The sequence below is a fragment of the Anopheles maculipalpis genome, chromosome X (assembly GCF_943734695.1).
Source record: "Anopheles maculipalpis chromosome X, idAnoMacuDA_375_x, whole genome shotgun sequence".
NCBI lineage: Eukaryota > Metazoa > Arthropoda > Insecta > Diptera > Culicidae > Anopheles > Anopheles maculipalpis.
Window position 1 is genome coordinate 11,033,300 of NC_064870.1, and position 19,429 is coordinate 11,052,728.

At 45.3% G+C, this 19,429-nt stretch overlaps 2 protein-coding genes across 2 annotated transcripts in view; one reads left to right on the forward strand and one right to left on the reverse strand.

Moving 5' to 3' along the window:
• The window catches only part of LOC126557838 (vacuolar protein sorting-associated protein 4), a 175,222-nt gene that overhangs the window by 125,420 nt on the left and 30,373 nt on the right, over nt 1–19,429 (reverse strand). The gene's annotated exons all lie outside the window — the stretch shown is intronic.
• On the forward strand, nt 13,084–18,994 carry LOC126559231 (progestin and adipoQ receptor family member 4). The gene is made up of 6 exons (XM_050215362.1): nt 13,084–13,373; nt 13,812–14,027; nt 14,776–14,879; nt 15,010–15,147; nt 16,613–16,753; nt 18,819–18,994. Exons 1-6 carry the CDS (start codon nt 13,115–13,117, stop codon nt 18,924–18,926), a joined length of 966 nt encoding a protein of 321 aa, XP_050071319.1. The 5' UTR covers nt 13,084–13,114; the 3' UTR covers nt 18,927–18,994.

The window sequence follows — 19,429 nt, forward strand, 5'->3', positions numbered from 1 at the left end:
ATGCCGTACGTATACGACGCCACCGCTGCCGGTCGCCGGGTTCGACAGTTTGGTCGTTAAATTGTGAAAGGGAAATGTCATTTGAATTTCATCGATATCACGCATCATTGATTTCTTATCCTTTTTTGGGGGGCATGATACTGTACTATCCTTCACTGCTTGCAGATGCAAATAACCACTGACTGGACGCTTCCAGTCGCTCCATATCGAATGACGCAGGAGTGAGCCCTCTAGCAGTGAGACAGGCTGTGCACAGTGCAATAAACGTCTAAGTTATTGAGGAATCGGCGATGTCCTTGCAAAAACTATGTTTCCGATAGGGACCCGGTGCTGATCGATTACACAGCCATGACAGTGACGGGAGGACATGATTGTCCTATCCGTTCTGGGTTTCTTCACTAAAATTTTGGCTTCCGTTGCATTAAAACGAATTACTCCACAGCACATCCAAACAACACTAAGGCATGAGGCGAGAGGGTTCGTCGATCGAATTTCCGGTATTTTACTGTGCACAAATTTGCAACACACACGCTTTGGGGATCGCCGGCTGCCGGAAGCGAAGTCATGTTTTTTTTATCCTCCTCTTCTGATGCGGAGGAATGAGGCAGGTTATAAAAATAAATCCCATCTACTTTGCAGGTGTGCAGGCACCGTATAGGTTGGCCTTCGACGACGATGTACCCACTCTGCCACCACTAAAAACAATCAATTTCGCAATGCAGTACACACAAGAGAGCCCGGGCCAGTTTATCTACTTCCTCTGCCCTTCTGGAGCTCTAGGGAATAAAGACCTTTGAGAGCGGTTCTTATCTAATCGCACCACCGTGGTAGAATTGCTTCCCTAGGACGTCAGGCTGTATGAGTGGTGCAGATATCAATATCGCCAAACATCGCGCGAAGTCCTGATCAGCATATTAAACATCTTCGAACTTGTTCTACATAAGTTTTACTCTTACGATAATATCTCTGAGGGTGACCCAGTTTATCAATGAGTTTATCTGAGGATGAGCCAGTTTATTTACTTCTTCTGCCCTTTTGGAGGTCTAGGGAATACAGGGAAATGCAAATGATAGCGTGCGGCGGACCAACTTTAGCGAATATCGCAAGCGCTTATGAAATCCTCGACCACTGATATAAAACATCCTAATACTTAAGCGAATCAGCACAAATAGACACAAAATCATACCATATGGATACAGAAGTCGTTGCGAGAGCGGTTCGTATCTAATCGCACCACCAGAGTAAAATTGCTTTTCCGGGACGTCGGGCTGTCCGCGCGAAGTCCGGATCAAAATGTTTGACATCTTCGAATCTTACTGGACGTAAGTTCTACTCTTACTCTCTGATAATATCCCTGAGGATGACGGAATGGTAACTTCGATCGATGCAGCGAGCGCAGACAAAAAACAAAAATCTTCAGACCATACTGTGCGCGCTCCATGTTTCCTACACACTGTTCAGCACTTTCCCTCTTTACAAACGCGGTCTGGGTGCGGCAAACGACTTTCTTCGTACGAGTTGTTCGATAGCCGTAAGATGAAAATCTAGCCCGCACACACACACGATGCACACGGTCCACCAATGCGTGGAGAAGGTCGCGTCGTGGGTGCACGTGCTCTTTTTTCCGAGTAGGCCGAATAATACAAAAAGAAGCTGCTGGCCGCACACAGACACGAGCGCGCGCGCCAGCCGAAATTCAAGGTGTATTTTACCCCAAAATTCACTTTCCGTAGCGTGTTAATATTGTGCCAATTAATGTGGGGTGAATTCATTCAACCTCAACCGTAATGGCGACGGAAAATAAAAACGAATGAAAAAAAAAGGAAACATATGCAACAGTGTCCATCCGTTCCCCCCCCCCCCCCCCCCACAAGAGTTGATGCTCCGATTTTCACTCCGCAACCGAGCGCATAAGTTTCATCTCATTTCCTTTGCGGTGAATCGTGTTTCTGTAGTTTGTTGTTGCCTTTTCCCATGGAAGATGTGTGAGGCTTTTTGCTTCTGTATGGTGGTGGAAGTGAAATCATATGTCACCACAGTACACCTGAGGCTATCTACTTACCACAGTTTATTTTTACGACGACTACTCTAGATAGGGTTTGAGTGAAAACAGTGAAGTAGCTTTAGGTTCAAACCCATTGGTAAGATCTGACATCTGACATGATGCCTGAAGATCTCTAGGGTACAACACCCGTAACGTCGAGGCGAAAGGATGTCTGGATCGCTTTTTTTATAACGCTGAGTTACATTAAATTATCGAAAGAACGTTTATAAGTATCAGTGATCATCATTTATTGCATTGTTGACTTCAATATCTGGAAGGACCGCATGCCTCAAGTCATTCAACACGAGTGTCAACAAGTATTATTCAACAGGTGGGTTAAATTTAGACGCAACCAAATACCTCACTGGTATACATGCATTCCTGTACTCTTATAGACGATGTTGAAACAAACGCGAAATGGGTTCGACAAATAATAATAATAAACTATTTGCTAAATATCAACCCCCTTTACCAGGCACCATATAAAGAAAGAAGATAATAAGCTATCCGAAACCGACATCTCCCGGCTGATTGGATTAATGTCAAATCGATGGCAAGTTGGGCCGGTCGACCAAAACCAAATAAAACAAAAAAAAAAGAACAACATAACAAAGCCCACCGCACATTCTGGGTTTGAACATTTTCGGTTTCGAATCAATGCATCAGATAAAACCAGCATTGGTAAGCAGACCTTGTCACTCGCGGTCCGACGACAACTTGCACCGTACATAAACAAAATTCTAAACGACTCACACCATACGATCTGTGGTGTGATTATCGTTACTATTAAGATTATGATAAATGACTCCACTGGAGCTTCGGCTAACGTTGCACCTACGAAGAGGTAATAGCAGATGACAGGCTTTAGCTAACGCGGAATCGACAAATGGTCGACGGAGGTTTGGAATTCAATTCTTCGTATTTTGCAAATATTGGGCCGCAGGCAAGTAAGACGAGGGTTGCGAGATTTTTTATTGAGTGCAACTTGTTTATGTGTATCATTAACTTGTCCGGACGTGCGTGTGCCAAAAGCCTTAGCCTTGCATACCGCCTTCGCATACGATACAAATTTTAACGAGCAAACCGAGATCCGGGAGGTAAGTAAAATTAAAATATTCGCTGGCAGATTATATAGGGATACCGAGATGCAGAACGACAACTGCAGCAAGCGTACTAAACCGCCTCCTAGGTCCGGGTAATAACTATCAAAACAAGGATATCAAAATGCCCATTTCTCACAACGTAAACATTCACGAACATATAAAGCGTCCACACTAATTTTATTATCCAACGCGTCAATTAAAATTGCACTGAGTGTGTGTGTTTTAGTACGAGCACGAGAACACGTAGGGCTTTGGAAGTTCTTTGTTGAAATGGTGCAGTTTTGAAGTATACGGAAGACGCATACCGATTGAACTGCATTCGACAGTTTATGTGCGTGGCCTTGACCGTACGTCCGTACGATAAATTTATATCGAAGTCATCAAAACGGCCTGCGCCGGTAAGGGAGCGCTACTCTCGCCACAATAATGGCGACTTTTTCCTACACAACAAATCGACATTAAGGTGTCGGGATATGCATACCGATAAATGCAAGTAGGTGGATGTCTCACGGCGGTATCAATGCCCGGCGGTGGTTTATGCATCCCGATTTGCACGATTTAACTGGTGCCATGACCCCAACCCTCCTCGCAGTTGTCAATCAAATCATTTATGAGATTTCCGTGCCAGCTAAAGCTATAAAATTGCGCAAATAGAAAGCAATTCTAAACAGCTAAAGTGATTAAAGTATCGACAGTGGTACAATGGCAGAAAATGACTAGGAAGCCAACCAAGAAACCCTGGACCTTCACCGCACGGTTCGCATGGTGGTGATCTTGCTATTGTTAGAAGCGCCCACGCACGTACTAGCAACGTCGTCTTCGCCACTCGACGCCAACCACTCGAACACCGTCGAAGGTTGTGGTCATTGCCTCTTCCTCTCGACTCTCGGGAACAATGACAAACAAAAAAATCAAGGAACGTACCCAAAATCGGACGACCATTACGCCACGGATTGCTTAAAATAGTACTGTACCGAATGATTATTAGTTGTGATGTGAGATGGGTTCCACCACTAACCCACATAACGTGACGAGATCAGTTACAGAAGAAAGAGTCTGTCAGCTGTTGACCTTAACCTCGCTTCCACCTGATGGAAGCTCTTTTTTTTTTGAAAAAAAAGGTAATAAGAGGTTGTTGACAGATGCAAATTGAGGAAATACTTTTGCTTTCGTTCTCCTGTCATGTCTGCCTATAGATTTTGTGTCTGCCATATAGATGTGTTCTTCATTCCATCTTCAAATATTTTCTTTTTAACGATTTCATATGACAATGAGGGATGACGAGGCTAGTAATGCATTAAATACATCCAGGCCCATTTTAACTTACAGAATCAAGTTTTCTATCAGTCCACACTACTGGTTTATATGGTTATGTGTTAATTTTAATAATTGGCAAAAGCAGAACTCATTTAAATAATCATCAACTGCCGTATCAACGAAAAAAAGGCAAATTCTTTTTCAATCACAGCAATCTTTGGATTTATTGTCAAAAATGCCACCTTCAAAAGATGGTGAGCAAACCAAATCGCAAGTATGGAATAACTTCAGTTTTTTAGTTAACTTCCTAATTCCATTTCCAAAAAAGGAAACGATTTTGCTAGTCTTATAAAAATGATCTTCTTTTACCTCTGCTTTATAGTTTCTTAAAGCTCTGCAGCTCTTGGTCTCGAGCATGATCGAGCTGAATGAATCAGGTATCAAATATACAAAATTGACTCGGCATCTTCACTGACTGGACATGTGAGCAACTTCAGCACAATCTCCTTCGTAGAACGTATTGCATTCTTCGTAAAATAAAATCAAATGCTTCAACAACAGTTGTTGCATCCACAGAATTGCAAGCGTAACTGTGCACGATGTCAAAAAATTGTCCGTACAGTATAAGACAATGACGGCGCTGGACCGTAATAATCAATTGTAAATAAAATAAGTATAAGACAATGAAAAGAATCCTTTGTGCAATATCAGATTCGTTAGGGGAATGTTTTTGTGCAATAATTGGATTGTTTAGTGTGTTGGAACAAAAAAATTTCTTGACTTTATAGACAATTGTTCTGCCTAGATTAAAAAATATTGTATTTTGTAATCGAAAATGTTACCCCCTAGACATAAATTGTATAAAAATAGTGGTTCTATCGGTCTCGGACATATGACTTCTCTGAGAAGCCTCCTTAGGTGTGCAATTGGCCCTATTATAGTTTTATTAGAACGATCACAACAACAAATTATCTTACGAAATTATCCTTTTCAGTTTTAAAAGAGCTGTATTACTGTTTTATCATTCATAGTTGTGTCACACCATGTATTAATTGGGTTCAAACGTAATTTGTCTAATGATCACGGCAGTTTTCTGTCCAATCGCTCTATTGATTCCAACCTACTATCGAAGCTTAATTCCTGATTCCTCTTTGCTGGACAACGAAAAACAAATTAGTGTACGGATTTTTGTGCTTTATTCGACTCTGTAAATCACTTATTGTTAACTGCAAAGTGGAACAACTATGGAGTAAATGAAGCACTGGTAAAATGGAGCCCTGCCCCAGTTATTTGGAGCAGCGACACATTACAGCGAAAATATCGGTAGCTTTATCTGTGCTGTTCACGAATTCTGCTGGAGTCCCACAAGGCTGTATCCTTAGGTCCTTTATCTCTTAAAAGCTTTTACATGCGGACGAATTAAAGATTTTCTGGGCCATTTCCTGACATTGAGGATTGCCATAGACTCCAAAATTGGTTATCTTAATTGAGCTCGTGGTACCAAAATAATTGTATGCGTGTCAGCATTGACAAATGCACAGTCATAAATTTACCAAGAAAAAGATCGTCTATTGAATGTTATTAAATGTTGTTCGTGACTGGAAAGTAGCTGTTACCCTTTCAGATCATTCTGAGTTGATGATTTCAAAGGATAAAGATCCTACACTAGGCTTTTTGTTACGTGTTTCTAAAAATTTTAAGAATCCACTTAGTGTAAACATACAATGTCTTAGCAATACGTGAATTTTGTTTTATCGTATCGTACTAGGTGCCAATTATTTAATGGTAATATAGACCCCCCCCCCCCCCCCCTTCAATTTTTTGCAAAGATCAATCCGCAGGCATCATAGTAGGACTTTAAGACGTAGCACATTTTTAAGAACGGACTTTAGATCAACAAAATTCGGCTCCAATGACCCTCTAATGCAAATGATAAAAGTTTACTGCGCTCTTTTGAAAACAATGTCAATTTTTGAACGACATAAGGAAAATCATTCTTGAATTACTACGTAGCTACTACTGCAGAACTATTATTACTAGACCCCTTGTACCAAGCATCTGCCGGGGCGACCACCTACTCCGCCCAGTGTTTGATCCGTTACTGCTGATGGGTCAAGGGTACATATCGGTTCTAAATTAACATCCCTTACGATTATGCTTGTAGGCAGCAGGTACTTTGTACCATTACTAGACATGTTAACGATATGCTTACTGTTATTCAGGAAAGCTAACTTTTTACTTATGATGTTAATTTAAAAGGTAGATTAAGCAACAAGCTCTTACCTTGGCCCGTCAAGCCGCAACTGTTTGCTCGGCAGGTGATGCTCGCTTTCAGATCGCGATCGTTTGCGAAGATTCGGCATCTAAAAAGAAGTAACAGTAAGACATTAGCAAGGAGGTTGATAGAAGAAGCCGCACATCCGCACATCGCCCCCAGTTAGCATCTGGCCAGGGCAATATTTTACTGCCATTCCGTTACAATCAAGTACAACCGATCCGGACCTGTCGGTGGCCGGTAAGCGACAGCCAGTTAGTGGTTTTCCAATCCGACTCTTCCACCGTGTTTATATCGATGTACGCCTCGCACCGTTGGATCGGTGCATCCAGGTGCACAGGGATCCAACCAACTGCTGGACAGATACTGTTCCGAAGCGGGGTGGCTGCTTGGGTTTGAATGAAGTGTGAACCGGATTGTTTCTTACCCTGGCCGGTGCTGCTGGTACCATCGCTCGCATTGCGTACAGCATCAAATGAGCGAATGGAAATGTGAGTGCGTTTAGCAAATGCGCCAACATTGGAAGACTATTGCTTGGTTTGTGAACCACAAACCACCAACGAAACACGGAAGATTCGCCTTCCTCCTGTAAACACTCCACTAGAGTCAAACGAACTCACACAAACACTACAGTCTACCGAAACACGCACACCACTTCTTAACAGCTGCTGCTACTGTTTGCAAGCGAAGGTGGACTGCACCGTGACGAACCGGGTTACCGCGGAGTAATGGGGTGTTGTTTTGAAGCGAAACTGCACAGAACCAATACACACGCAGGAAATTTCGACAGCTCAACAATGGAAAGGAAAACAGTGGCACCAGTAAATCAGTCCCTACAAACAGACCATAAAACGAAACATTAATTTCTGTTCATGCTGACGGAAGGTCGCCATTTGCTGCTGGCGAGCTGAAACTTGGAAGCCGGGTTTTAGCTTGGCATGCAATTACGAGAAGCAAAGCGCTGTGCCCGTACACCGTTTGAGAAGCGCAAATTGTCCCGTTGATTGCAGCTTTATGGCCATTTTTCCTGCAGTAAAACCGAAGGAATACAATAATTACCTGCACGAATAGATGGAATTTCTCGTTTAGTGAATGCACGACCCTCTGAGACGGCAGAAAATTGAGAAATAAAAGATTGAGCCGAATAAAAAAGGCCTGCTTAGTTGAATTGCGAAAAACCGTTTCCGCTGCCTGAACAGTTTTGACAGCCGAGTGACAGATGCCAATCGCGGGTGCGTCTTCGCCTCGGCGGCATGACAGATTCACCCAAATAGCAGTTATTATAATACTTTATTTTATTCCTTTTTTCGTATATTTTGGTATTTTTAGCTGCAGACAATAATTTTTCTGATAAATAATTAGTTATTAATTCGTGTGATTTATTTATTTTGTTACTATTATTCGTAATTCCAGATAGAAGATTTTATTTTACACCCGAAAAAGAGAACGGAGCCAGCCCTAGACCGATTCTCCGGAAAACGAATTGGTGATCTGGCTTTGTTTTGCCACCTGCTTAACCCTGAGCAGGCCAAGAAGAAGATTGTGAAATCGAAGTTTATACAATGCATTTTAAAGCTCCCAAAGCAAGCACACTTCTGTCGGAACATAAACATATGTTACACTGTTTTACACTATACAAACAGCTTTTCGTAGTGGTTTTAGTTTGGAAAATAATTAATATTTCCGGTCTTATTTGAGCAAGACGTAACCGACACCGTTCGTACATTTGGTCGTACGCGCCACCTATGTGTCAGCGGCAGAAGCTGCACCGGGTGACTGTTGATTCAAATAAAACGGTTAGTTTAAAAATTTGCACGAACAAAATAATTTGTATGGTTTCTTTAAAGGATTTGTTACAGTTTTTGTAGAGTGGAAGGATTCTTGTGTATATTCAAATGAAAAAATAGTTATTTTTTACTGCTCCCGTTGCTCGTTGCACGCGTGAGTGCTAAACCCAAAAGGCATTCTAAATTAGTTTAAGTTCACGTTTTGCAAACCATTTTTTTTCTAATTCAACCAACAGAAAATCTCTCTTCGCTACCACATATTTTCATACTTCTCATTCCATCTCTCAAATGCACGCACGCTCTTCCTCTCTCGAGCGTATGCGCTGTACGGTTCTTTCCTACCACCGAACGGCTGGTACAGGTTTGTATATGAAAATACCATTTTGCGCTCATTCTTCAGCAACTCTAAATTTCGCCTACAATTCCCACACACCAAGCTACCAAACGGCAACCCCCAATGTGGCAAGGGAGCATTGCAGTTCAACGCAAACGGAATCAGAATTGAAAAAAAAATACACACCAACACTATTGCGGCACGGTGGAACCGGTACGGCGTGCAGCGGACCATGCTCATGCGCACCAGGGCTGGCAAAAACGGTGAGCTTGGAATTTCCCAAAAACCGGCAGCAGGAAACACTGACGACCACATGACGGCTCACCAGTGCAAATGCTGCCGGTGGATGGTTTGCGGGTGGATGGGTATGGTGGCGGTGGCGGTGGTTCGACCAGATGCAGGGGATATTGGAAGGCAAGAGAAAGCAAACTAGTCGCACGAGAACATGTTCGGCGAAAAAAGAGAGTTTTTCTTTCCCCGCACTCTTTTGCGATATTGATTCCTGTGTGGAAAATTCACCGGGCACCGGGTGGGGAGCTGTTGGGATGGGGTGCGGTTTCGGTTGGTACCCCGCAGTCAGGGTAAAGAAACCGACCGTACCGATGCAGGAGCGACAGAGACGAGCGTGGTGTGAAAACCGAATTTACTGCTGAGAGCGCACGATCTGAACACGATGGACGCGTTAGGCGCGCCGACCCTATAATACGGGGGAAGCAATTGTGGTGGAGCGCACAGGATCCTGCCAGGTGGAAAGTGCGGAAAATACGGATACGGCGGCAAATCGGGATCCAGTGTACTCCCGTCCGTCGCTCGATCTAGTCCTGTCCGCGGATGTGTGCGTGTGTGTGTTCGTGTGTGTGTTCGTGTATGTGTTGTGTGTGTGTGTTTATACGCTAGGATATACTGTGCATCCCCGTTCGGGCTTTGGTGGACCAACAGTATTTACAACCATTCTTCCGCCATTAAAGTCGTCCATAGCCCACTGAGCGAAGTCCCGAGCCCAGGGGCGGAACGTGATCAAAGTTTGTACTGTAACGAACATGTCCCCAAAATATTCGATTGTTCGACTAGAGACGTGTGGCGGCCATCAGCAGCGAAAGTAGTAAGCTTCTCATTCGGCAAACCAGACCGCATGTCACTTTGCAGTACATGCTCCAACGGCCCATCTTACAACCCCATGGTTGTTGTGTGCTAAGGACAGCCAGAACGTTCCCCAAAATCCGGACACAATCCACACCGAAGGAGAGCGAGAGCGTGTCCGAGAGAGCGTCAACGAGCACGACCAGGTAACCATGTGAGTGTGTGTGTGTGTGTGGGAAAACGCTTGAAAGCACCTGCAGCAACCACAGCACGTGTACCGTGTTTAAATCAATTCAAAATCAGCACCTTGAGCAAAAACCCGTGCAGTAAAATAATTGGACCCATTTTGGACTGAGAGTGTGGACTGGTGGCGTCAACGAGAAGCCTAACTTTCTCAACTCTATACAAACTCAACTCCATGATACAACCTGGTCCAGGCGGGCTAGGGGCTCCGGGAGGTCCACAAAATCCTTTTCATCTGATCTTACCGTGCAAAATAATGAAAGGAAAATGTGCGTGTGTATGTGTGTGAGTATTGTGTATGTGCGTTCGTGTCCCAACACTGCCTCATGTCCACATATCCAAGCGTAACATTCAAACCGAGCTGGAGCCGTAGGCCTCTATCAGGCGATAAAGAAAATCAAAGAAAGTCAAACAAGGCAGGCAAAAAAAGCTTCAATCATCATCATTTAACCACCAACGTCGCTCTGCCGACGACGACGGTTGTTGCTGCAGTGCCGGGATTGACTCATGTGGTGTAATTAAGACACCGAAAACTGTTCCACACTCTTACCGAAATAGCTTCGTTTTTGCCTTTTTTACTAGCGAATCGGTCAACCTGGTTCGATTCTCCAAATGGAAACGTAGCTGCTCAGTACATTCGGCAGGATAGGTCCGAATCGCACAAGCCGCCACAGCACGTACGACTAGCGCGACCGGAAGTAATGTTCAAAAGTTCAACCAGAGCAGACCATGTGTGTGTGTGTGTGTGTGTTTATTTGTCTCTGCCCCTTTACCAAACAACGCCCGACTCCACGCCGTCGCAAGTTGTGATTTCGGTGCGTGTTATGTAAAGAATTAGGCTGCCATTTGCAAACACGGTCCGCGGCATGTGCCAAGCAAAACGGTGTGGGATGGGATTTTAGGTTTTGTTGTGTTTTTAGACTTCCCAATTCTTGGCCTTTTGAGCGGAGAAGCTAGAAGGTAGGCGAGCAATAGGGGTTCGAGAACTATGCATGCGTTTTATTGACCTGGTACACCCTGCGTAAGGGCGACATCCAACCCAAGTTAAAACAAACAAATGGCCGAACATGTCGGTTTTTTTTTTTGTTAGGAGGTCCTCACACACGCAACACATCATCACACACGGATAGTAGTGTTTTAGCAAATATTGTTGCCAACGCGTTTAAAAATGACTCATATCGTACAGGGTTTGGGGAATTCGCCCTCCAAAATGTCACGCGTACGCGTACCTGCCTAGGCCGGTTGTTCGAGTCACGCGAGAGCACACGACCCAGAGTGGTCTGCGTCTGGCAACAAAACGATCAAGCACGTGAGCGCTGATGAAAATTATGCTTTTCCTTGCTTCCTAGCCAAGAGAGAGAGAGAGAGTGAGAGGTATAGGAGGACGCGAGGAAAAGGAGCGCAATTTTAGTCTACTAGCACCCTAAACGACTGCCCGCAATTTTACCTTCCCGATGCCTTCTACTCGCTCCATTCCACGATTGGGGTTGACCACGGTGCCAGTACATTTTTGATCTATTTTAAACCGTCCAACTGACAGACCCCTCCGATACAGTCACACAGTGGCCCGTAGCAACGATACAACGGCCTATGTCAGCAAAAAGGGCATACCGTTTTGGAACCCACATTTAAAATGCGGGTTTGTGCGAAACGTTGCGATCATCTGGTGCAGATGATCCCTGAAGCCGTCGAGATGTACAGCGGCATGGTCAGGTTACCGCACTCGGGGGGGGGGGGGGTGTGCGTAAAATTTACGAGTACGTGAACGGTGTGCGAAATGATGCTAATTAGGCAGACACATGGGGCCGTGATCGTCGAGCTGAAGCGTTTTAACGCTTTTTAATGTCAACAATATACGCTTCCCTGGTAGTACGACAGGCAGGAAACAAATAGCAGTAGGCGAGCGTGTGTGTGTGTGTGAGAGAGAGAGAACCCTTTCGTCAAACGAGCAGGGAATTAACGCATGTGTGTGTATATATACTAAGCGTGATGTACTAAGCTCTTGGCGCAACGGTTAGTGAAGCCGCCGTGTTTGCTTTTCCTCCATGTTTTACTGCACAAACTTCTGCCGAAACTGTGTTTTGTTTCCAATCTGTATGCCAGACACGTACGAAAATTGGGTGCCAAGGTGCATGGTCTACCGCGTGTTTGATGATTTACACAGCGTTACCGCAAGCGGGATACTGGGATGAAGGTTTGTTTTTGCAACGGCCGAACTTAACCAACATTTTGCCCCGTTTTTTTTTTTTCTTTTTGCTCCCCGAACCAACCCGTTTCGCATAGACATAATCTCTCGATTACATAAATAAACATGTAGGTGGCGCGGTTTCGGGAACGGCTACAGATTCGTAACGGACGTAACCATGCGCTCGGTGAAGGTTGAGCTGATTCGTTGAGGAAATCAACTACCAACACGAGCAAGAGAAGCAACCACGAGAGAGAGAGAGAGAGAAAGAGAGAGATAGAGAGATAGTGTGAGAGACATCTAAGTAGAGAATATCGAGCAGGTGCGATATCGAAAGCATTCGCTGGATGCAAAGAAGCCATCTTTACCGCGTGAGCATCAACGGGCAAACCGAGAGATAAACACCGAGGTTCGGCTCTCAGCGCGCGCAATCTCGCGGACACGTTATCCCGACCGTTTGGACAATACAGTCACTGCACCATTATCAACACTATCATCGCCCAACAACGGTCCGGCTTGATGACCAGCGCATTCGCGGTGAACGCATTCTAGAACGCATTCAGACAGTGACAGGACACTGCCGGTCACGCGTCGGCAAGCAGTGTGGAGAGATAAGCGAGTCACACCAACCGAAACCGCCTAACTACAGCGACCTAAACAACAAGTACACAACAACTGTTACAGCGAGGTCCATTAGATAATCTGTACCGCGCCAGATAGACGGGCGCACTAGTCTTAAGGCGGGAAGCACATACGCACACCAAACCGGCACAGTGGAGCCTACGCCAACGGTCGAACCGGTGGCAATGGCCCCGGAACCGGTACCGGCGACCACCGGTACGTCTGATACGTCCGGGACCACGACCAGCGGTTCGACGACGCTGCTCAAGCAGGTGCACCGCATGTTGACGCCACCGGCCGATCTGCTCGAATGGAAGGATATGCCACAGCATCTGCAGTTTAACCCGTACGTGCTCACCGGATACCGGCCACTGCAGGGTGTGAAGGGTTGCCTGAGCAGCCTGTTCTACGTACACAATGAAACCATCAATATTCTCACACACGGTAAGTGGGTTTTCGTTCCAAAATGCAAATTAAATTCACTTGCTGAGTAGGGTAGTATATTGTGTTATGTCGCTGTAAGACTGTGGTTGGTTCCTGTAAGTATACAGCGCTAGTGTTACGCCACGATCAACTATCAAACTGTAAATGTCGTCAAAGTCATCCAATCAACCCAACAATCAACTATCAAACTCAAACTCCCTGACGTCCTGGTAACTAGTGTTCAAACGAAGTCTCTTGAACGGCAAGATTGATCCAACACTGTATCTCCAAACAATGTAGTGTGCTTAGGTCTAGCTGCTTCTTTACACACCTCTCTCTTCCATCACCGCCAAACATCGCGACTAACTGTGATCTTACCTCTGTTTCTCTTTCGATTCCCCAACGGGGATGTGTAAAAAAAAAAAAACAACCCCCGCCGCGCAATGGACCCGGCTGCAGGCATTCCAATTGTCTACATCCTGGCAACAGTGCCGGCAATGATGCCATGGGAGAAAGATTATCGCTTTCTGTCGTGGTGTCATCTGGTCGGTTCCGTTGCACCGTGGTGCGGCAGCTTCGTCTACCATCTGTTTATGAACCTGGAGAACGGCGAGGGCATCTACTACCGGTTGCTGCAGCTCGACATGCTCGGCATATGGATCAGTCAGAGTTTCGGTAAGCCGTCGATCGTCTCTGAGTCGTCTCGGAGCAGGTAGCGGTAGGTGCTTGCTGCACTACGTCTACCACGCTACGCGACGATTAACTGCAAAGTGTGTATGTCAATATTGTTGGCACGTGTGCGGGATTGCTTTCCAACAAAAAAAAAAGAAGGAAACTGTACGTTACTTGGACCGTTTCGCGTGTTTTGATACACTTTCACACGTTCTCCGTTTGGGGTAGTGTTTGAGCGGTTTGTGATGGCATAGACAAGAGTTGCTACCACTTTTATCTAGACCACGGAACATCTCACACTCAAACCAGTACCTTACGCGGATGACTAACAAACGGTACAAGCAATAGCGTACAGTAAACCATGGAAGACGCATCAAGGTCACCGGTGTGTACCTTCGCGACGTATCAGTAACATCGCGTGATCTACACTCGTTAACTAGGGATGTTAAACGTTCATCTGGCACGGGCATCATCTCGGCTCGGTGGAGGCGACCACCCTCAATAGATCACCGTTTGCCATCTGTGGTCAGACGGATGTCCATGCAAATCCCAGAAGAGTACTAAGACCAGCATCAAAATTGGCAGTACTAAGCCACTTTCCAATCTCCAAAATGGCCGGATGATATCCGATAATCTGACCAGATGTGTTTTAATGTCCCTGTACCAGTGAAGTGAAATGGCGATCACGTGTCGAACGGTCTGTTGAAATAATGTCCTTTAATACCTTTCGCCTTGCAACGACCATCAACAGGAGCGCTACCGATGGTAACGGCAACGGTGTACTGTTTAAACTTTCCATTAAAATGGCTGCTCATCATTTCCTACTCGCTGCTGTGCATTTGGGGCCTCTACAAGGTACGTTCTAGTATAGGTTAGATCTCTCTTTCTCTCTCTCTCTCTCGCCTGTTACTGAATCCCTACATTGATTCCATACGGTTTTTCGCTTTGCCTTTCGTCCCTTACATCCTTTACTATCACTGCGCAGGCAATGACGGCTTCATCACCTTGGCAGCGTCGGTTATGCTTTCTGCTGCCGTTCAGCATGCGAATCATGCTCACGTTGCTGCGAATCTCGAAGCTCGGTGGCGGAAATCCTACCTCACTCACCCACGTCTTTCTACAGGTAAGTAACCGGGCAAGGTACAGTGTTCCTGCCAACGTCCACGTGCGCTCACGGAAACGGGGGGGGGGGGGGGTTCAGGTTACGCGTGAACGGTAAGCACAATTAACTTCCGGTTCCGGTTGATGTGCAGTGCGAATGCGACTGCAACGACTCCCTGTTTTCTGTGTCGCTATTTTAAGTTGTTTTTTTTTTTTTGTATGTTACGCCTCCTTCTTTACTTTGCTCGACTTTGCTATGTGATGTCCATTATTGATAGACGAGTCTGGTAGGTGGGTACCGTTGATGATTGGAAGTTTTCAAATGAAATGTATTTTGCTGCCCACACCCATCTACCGTACCGATGCAGTCGCAGGAATTAATTTTTAACGAGCTAACCTCACTTTTTTTTCACACAACAATCCGATACCCCGAAGGGGACATAGCTCTTTAAGCGTGTGCAGCGCACGAAGATCGGAACGGAAACGTGATGAGCGAGCAACACGGATGGTGATAAATAATGCATACTAATGATAGTTTCCAACGGCAATCGACGAACTGCCCGCCCACAGCGCGCAGTGCCCACGATAAAGAGCCTGGGGCGGGAGCAAAAGTTGTGTGCACCCTCGCCTTCATCAACCTGCCCCGGGAGATATTGTTGGGCAGCTTCTAATCAAAGCAAATGACCAGCCGGGATCCAACAGAGCGAAAGTGCTGGGTCTCGTCGCGAGCCAGTGGATAGAAAGTCCATCAATTACTAACGACCTTAATCGGTCTTTGAAATGTTATGGCTGCCATGATCACCGGTCCCGCCCGTCCACACTGCGGTGCCTCGGGGTTCCCGTCCGGGCGAACTTGCGGCAGCTGCCGTGCTTGGGGTGGGGTGAAGCTGTAATCGATATGGAGTGGTCGTGTTCGCTCGCGCAACCTAACCTGCTAATCAACCTGCAATCATCTGTTATGATATCCTTGTAACGGACCGGGTAACGGCACGCGCACATTCATCAAGGAATCACGCGTCACGTGGGCGATACTAAACCTGTATGGTATGGGAATAGAAATGTATCTGCTTTTTGTTGTTGTTGTTGTTGCTGTTGCTTGTCCGAGGACGTTGCGAGGACTAACAGTCGACCCACAGGGAAGGGGTTTGCTGTCAGGACAACGATGGCCAAATGCATTATTACGGTGTCCATCAGCAACCGACTCGCACATCGGCATAAGGATTTTTTTTTTTATGCTCCACTGATGGTCTGCCAGCCAACCGTTCTTCGACCCGATTGCGTTTTCCGTGCACCGTAAATGTATAATTTCATTTGTTTCACTTTGTATCATTATCGAGCGTTTCCATCCACCCTACATTACCTCGCTCGTCTCAATATGACGTCCGTTTCCAATGAAAACATAAACCTGACCCACCTACCTGACGCAGAAAAGGAAGACCTAAAACAAAAAAAGTAAGGCACTATAATAGCATTTGCAATCCCGACAGGATGCCGTGTCTGCCGTGGGTGGAGTAATTGGAGCGATGCATATCCCCGAGAAATGGTTTCCCGGAAGTGTTGACATCTATTTGAACTCGCATAACATCATGCACGTCCTGGTGGTGGTTGCCGTTTACTCTATGCACCAGGTAAGTCACGGACAGTCATGTGGGTGCAATGATGCAGCACCGCACAACCCCTTCCAACCCAACCCTTCTTTCCAACCTTGTGTGTGTGTGTTCTTTAGTTTCTCCTGGATGTGTATAGTGCTAGTGAAAGGTGATGGAAATTCGATCAATACGCTAGCAATTTAGCTCGGGCATACGAGATGTGTCAAGGTTTCTATGGTAAACCCGCAACAGACCAGCGAACCGTACTGCACGCGTTGATTACAAATTCTGCTGCGGCAAGCATTAGAAAGAAAGCAACAAAAGCTTGCATACATTCTACTGTAGACGGCATGCATGGTAGAAGTTGTTGGTCTAACTCTTTTTTTTTTATTCTTCTCTCTAGTATGCTTCACTGTTTGCAATATTGAAAAGCGTAGTGCACATCAGTGCATGAAGACATTGGAGGAAACTAATTTGAGGTTTAGCTATTTACTTGAGGACTTGCGCTATTACACCATTGGAGGATTTTTTTTTCAATTCGCATGACACAACCAGAGGAAGTTATATTGCGCATAAGTAACATATTTTTAGAAGGATTCCCATCCAGCATTAGGCAGCCGTAGAAATTATGGTAATTTTTCGCATATAATGGATGTTGCTGGAGGCGCCCAGTACTTTACCGAAGCAAGCAATGATAGACTGAGCATTTGCATTAAATAGGGGCGAGTTCACCAGAGTTCTCGCGGTGAAAAGAATTTCATACAAGAGGTCCAAAAGTTCATTAATACTTGTGCAATAATAACAAAAAACTGGAATAAGTTTTTCAAAATTTTCAACCCAAAAAAAAATCTAACTTTTTTATTAGAACACCCTTCAACCAATTCTAGAGTTGGAACATGTAATGAAGGGATACCCATTACCCCGGGATTAATGACCTTGTGTGCTTTAGGCATTATTTCATCAGAAACGAAAAAGCGACTAACAACCGATTCCATGATTCATCCACGGACAGGAACGTGGTTTCAAAAGGTTCAACTAAATTTTGCAGAAAAAATATCTGGGCCATATGTGCAATAGCTGGTGGTCTTATTTTATTGGTGGTCACTGTATTTATTTTTGAATTTACTAATTATTTATAAACAAATGTCTGCCTCGAAGGCCTCACAATGTCACTTAAAATTTGCTTTAATGAAAAGATAAGGAAGAGTAAGCACGAAGACGAGATCAAAAAAGTTACAGTTAAGTTCTCTAACAAAAAGACCATTGTAGTCATAACGCGTCCGCTTAGTCGGGATGTGAGAATCAGTCAGGGATCAGAGAATCAATCGATCAATATGAATATCAAACATCAGAAAAGGAGTCCTGAAGACTAACTTGATAAAGTCGCAAAAATAAGATCTTAACTAAGCCAGAACAGGACTTGCCAAGCCAAGTCTATCCAGTTTGGCTAGTAGATGGGCCAAGGTGAAATATTGTCGAATGCTGCTTTAAAGTCATTACAGAGAGCATCCACCTGACGGCGAAAGCACATGTTTACGAACACGGACGAGACAAGAGACCTGAGGTTAGACGAGCTAGGGATGAACTAGTTTGCGAGGAAAATCGGGTCTTGCAATCGCGTTAATTGTGGTGTCGAGGATTGTGGTGTCCACAGTAATGTCGGAGTTTGCATTTTTTTGTCACATTTTAAAACTCTCAGGGATCTATTTGACCACCGAGAAGGAACGAGAAAAGGTCAACGTAAACACTGTAAATAGAGCATCACTTCCTTGCAGAGCCGTCCGGAGAATTGGTTTGTCACTGACTTTAACTGAGCTATTAAGACATTTTACATAGAGCTCCCACAGATATGATCAGTGGGTAGTTTAACGGTCTGGAGGACCTGTGACCTGTGTGTGACGGATAGTGGCCACCCAACCACACTACCCCTTACCCCTCCCCCGCTCGCTCACACGGCCAGAAAAGGCACAGGGGGGCCCACACTTCCTCTCGCTGGCCTCCCAAGGACGAAGTACGCCACTGAATGTGGTCTCTTGGTGTTGAAGAGCTATCGCTCTTAATAAAAGCAAATAACAAGTGTTTTGTCGTCACCTTTCGTCACCAGGCCACCATACGGGACATCGAATGGATGCAGCGGGCAGAGTGTAACGGACTCAACTATACCTCAGCGCTCAACATAGACTCCATAAACGGGTCACACCTAGAGCTATGACTTGCACCTGCAGCAGCAGCAGCAACAACAACAAAACCAGCATCATTAGCTCAACAGTGTGCTCCAGCCATTCCCGGTGCTGATCGCCGAGCGGGGCAGCATTATGCACGTAGAGTCCTGCGGTCCGTCAATTCGGTATATTCGATTCGATCAATCCGTTCGAAACGGTGTGATTTTTGCAGCGTGTTAAAGTGCACCTTCGATAAACTAGTTTAAACCTATCGTCCAAACGAAGCGTGGAGTTTGCGAACGATAGCAGCAAAACACGTAATAAGGGCAGCCTGTTACGTAATACTGTTGCTGGGTAATTGGAATTAATTGTGCAGAACCAAGCAGCTCCCCGCCATTAGGTCAACGTCAAGATACACAGACACACACACACCAACACTCATTCAGGCTTCCTCAACACAAGCTCAGTTCTTGCCACCATCGTCTACGTCAGCCGGGGAGAGACAAGAACTAGATCAAAACAAGGTGAAGTAAGCATCCTATAACAACTTTAC

What these genes read in the sequence shown, in the direction of transcription:
- LOC126559231 (XM_050215362.1), top strand. Translation starts at nt 13,115, where the DNA reads ATGGCCCCGGAACCGGTACCGGCGACCACCGGTACGTCTGATACGTCC. An exon ending in TCACCCACGTCTTTCTACAG is followed by an intron (nt 15,148 to 16,612) that starts GTAAGTAACCGG and finishes CAATCCCGACAG; the next exon opens with GATGCCGTGTCTGCCGTGGG. An exon ending in CCGTTTACTCTATGCACCAG is followed by an intron (nt 16,754 to 18,818) that starts GTAAGTCACGGA and finishes TTTCGTCACCAG; the next exon opens with GCCACCATACGGGACATCGA.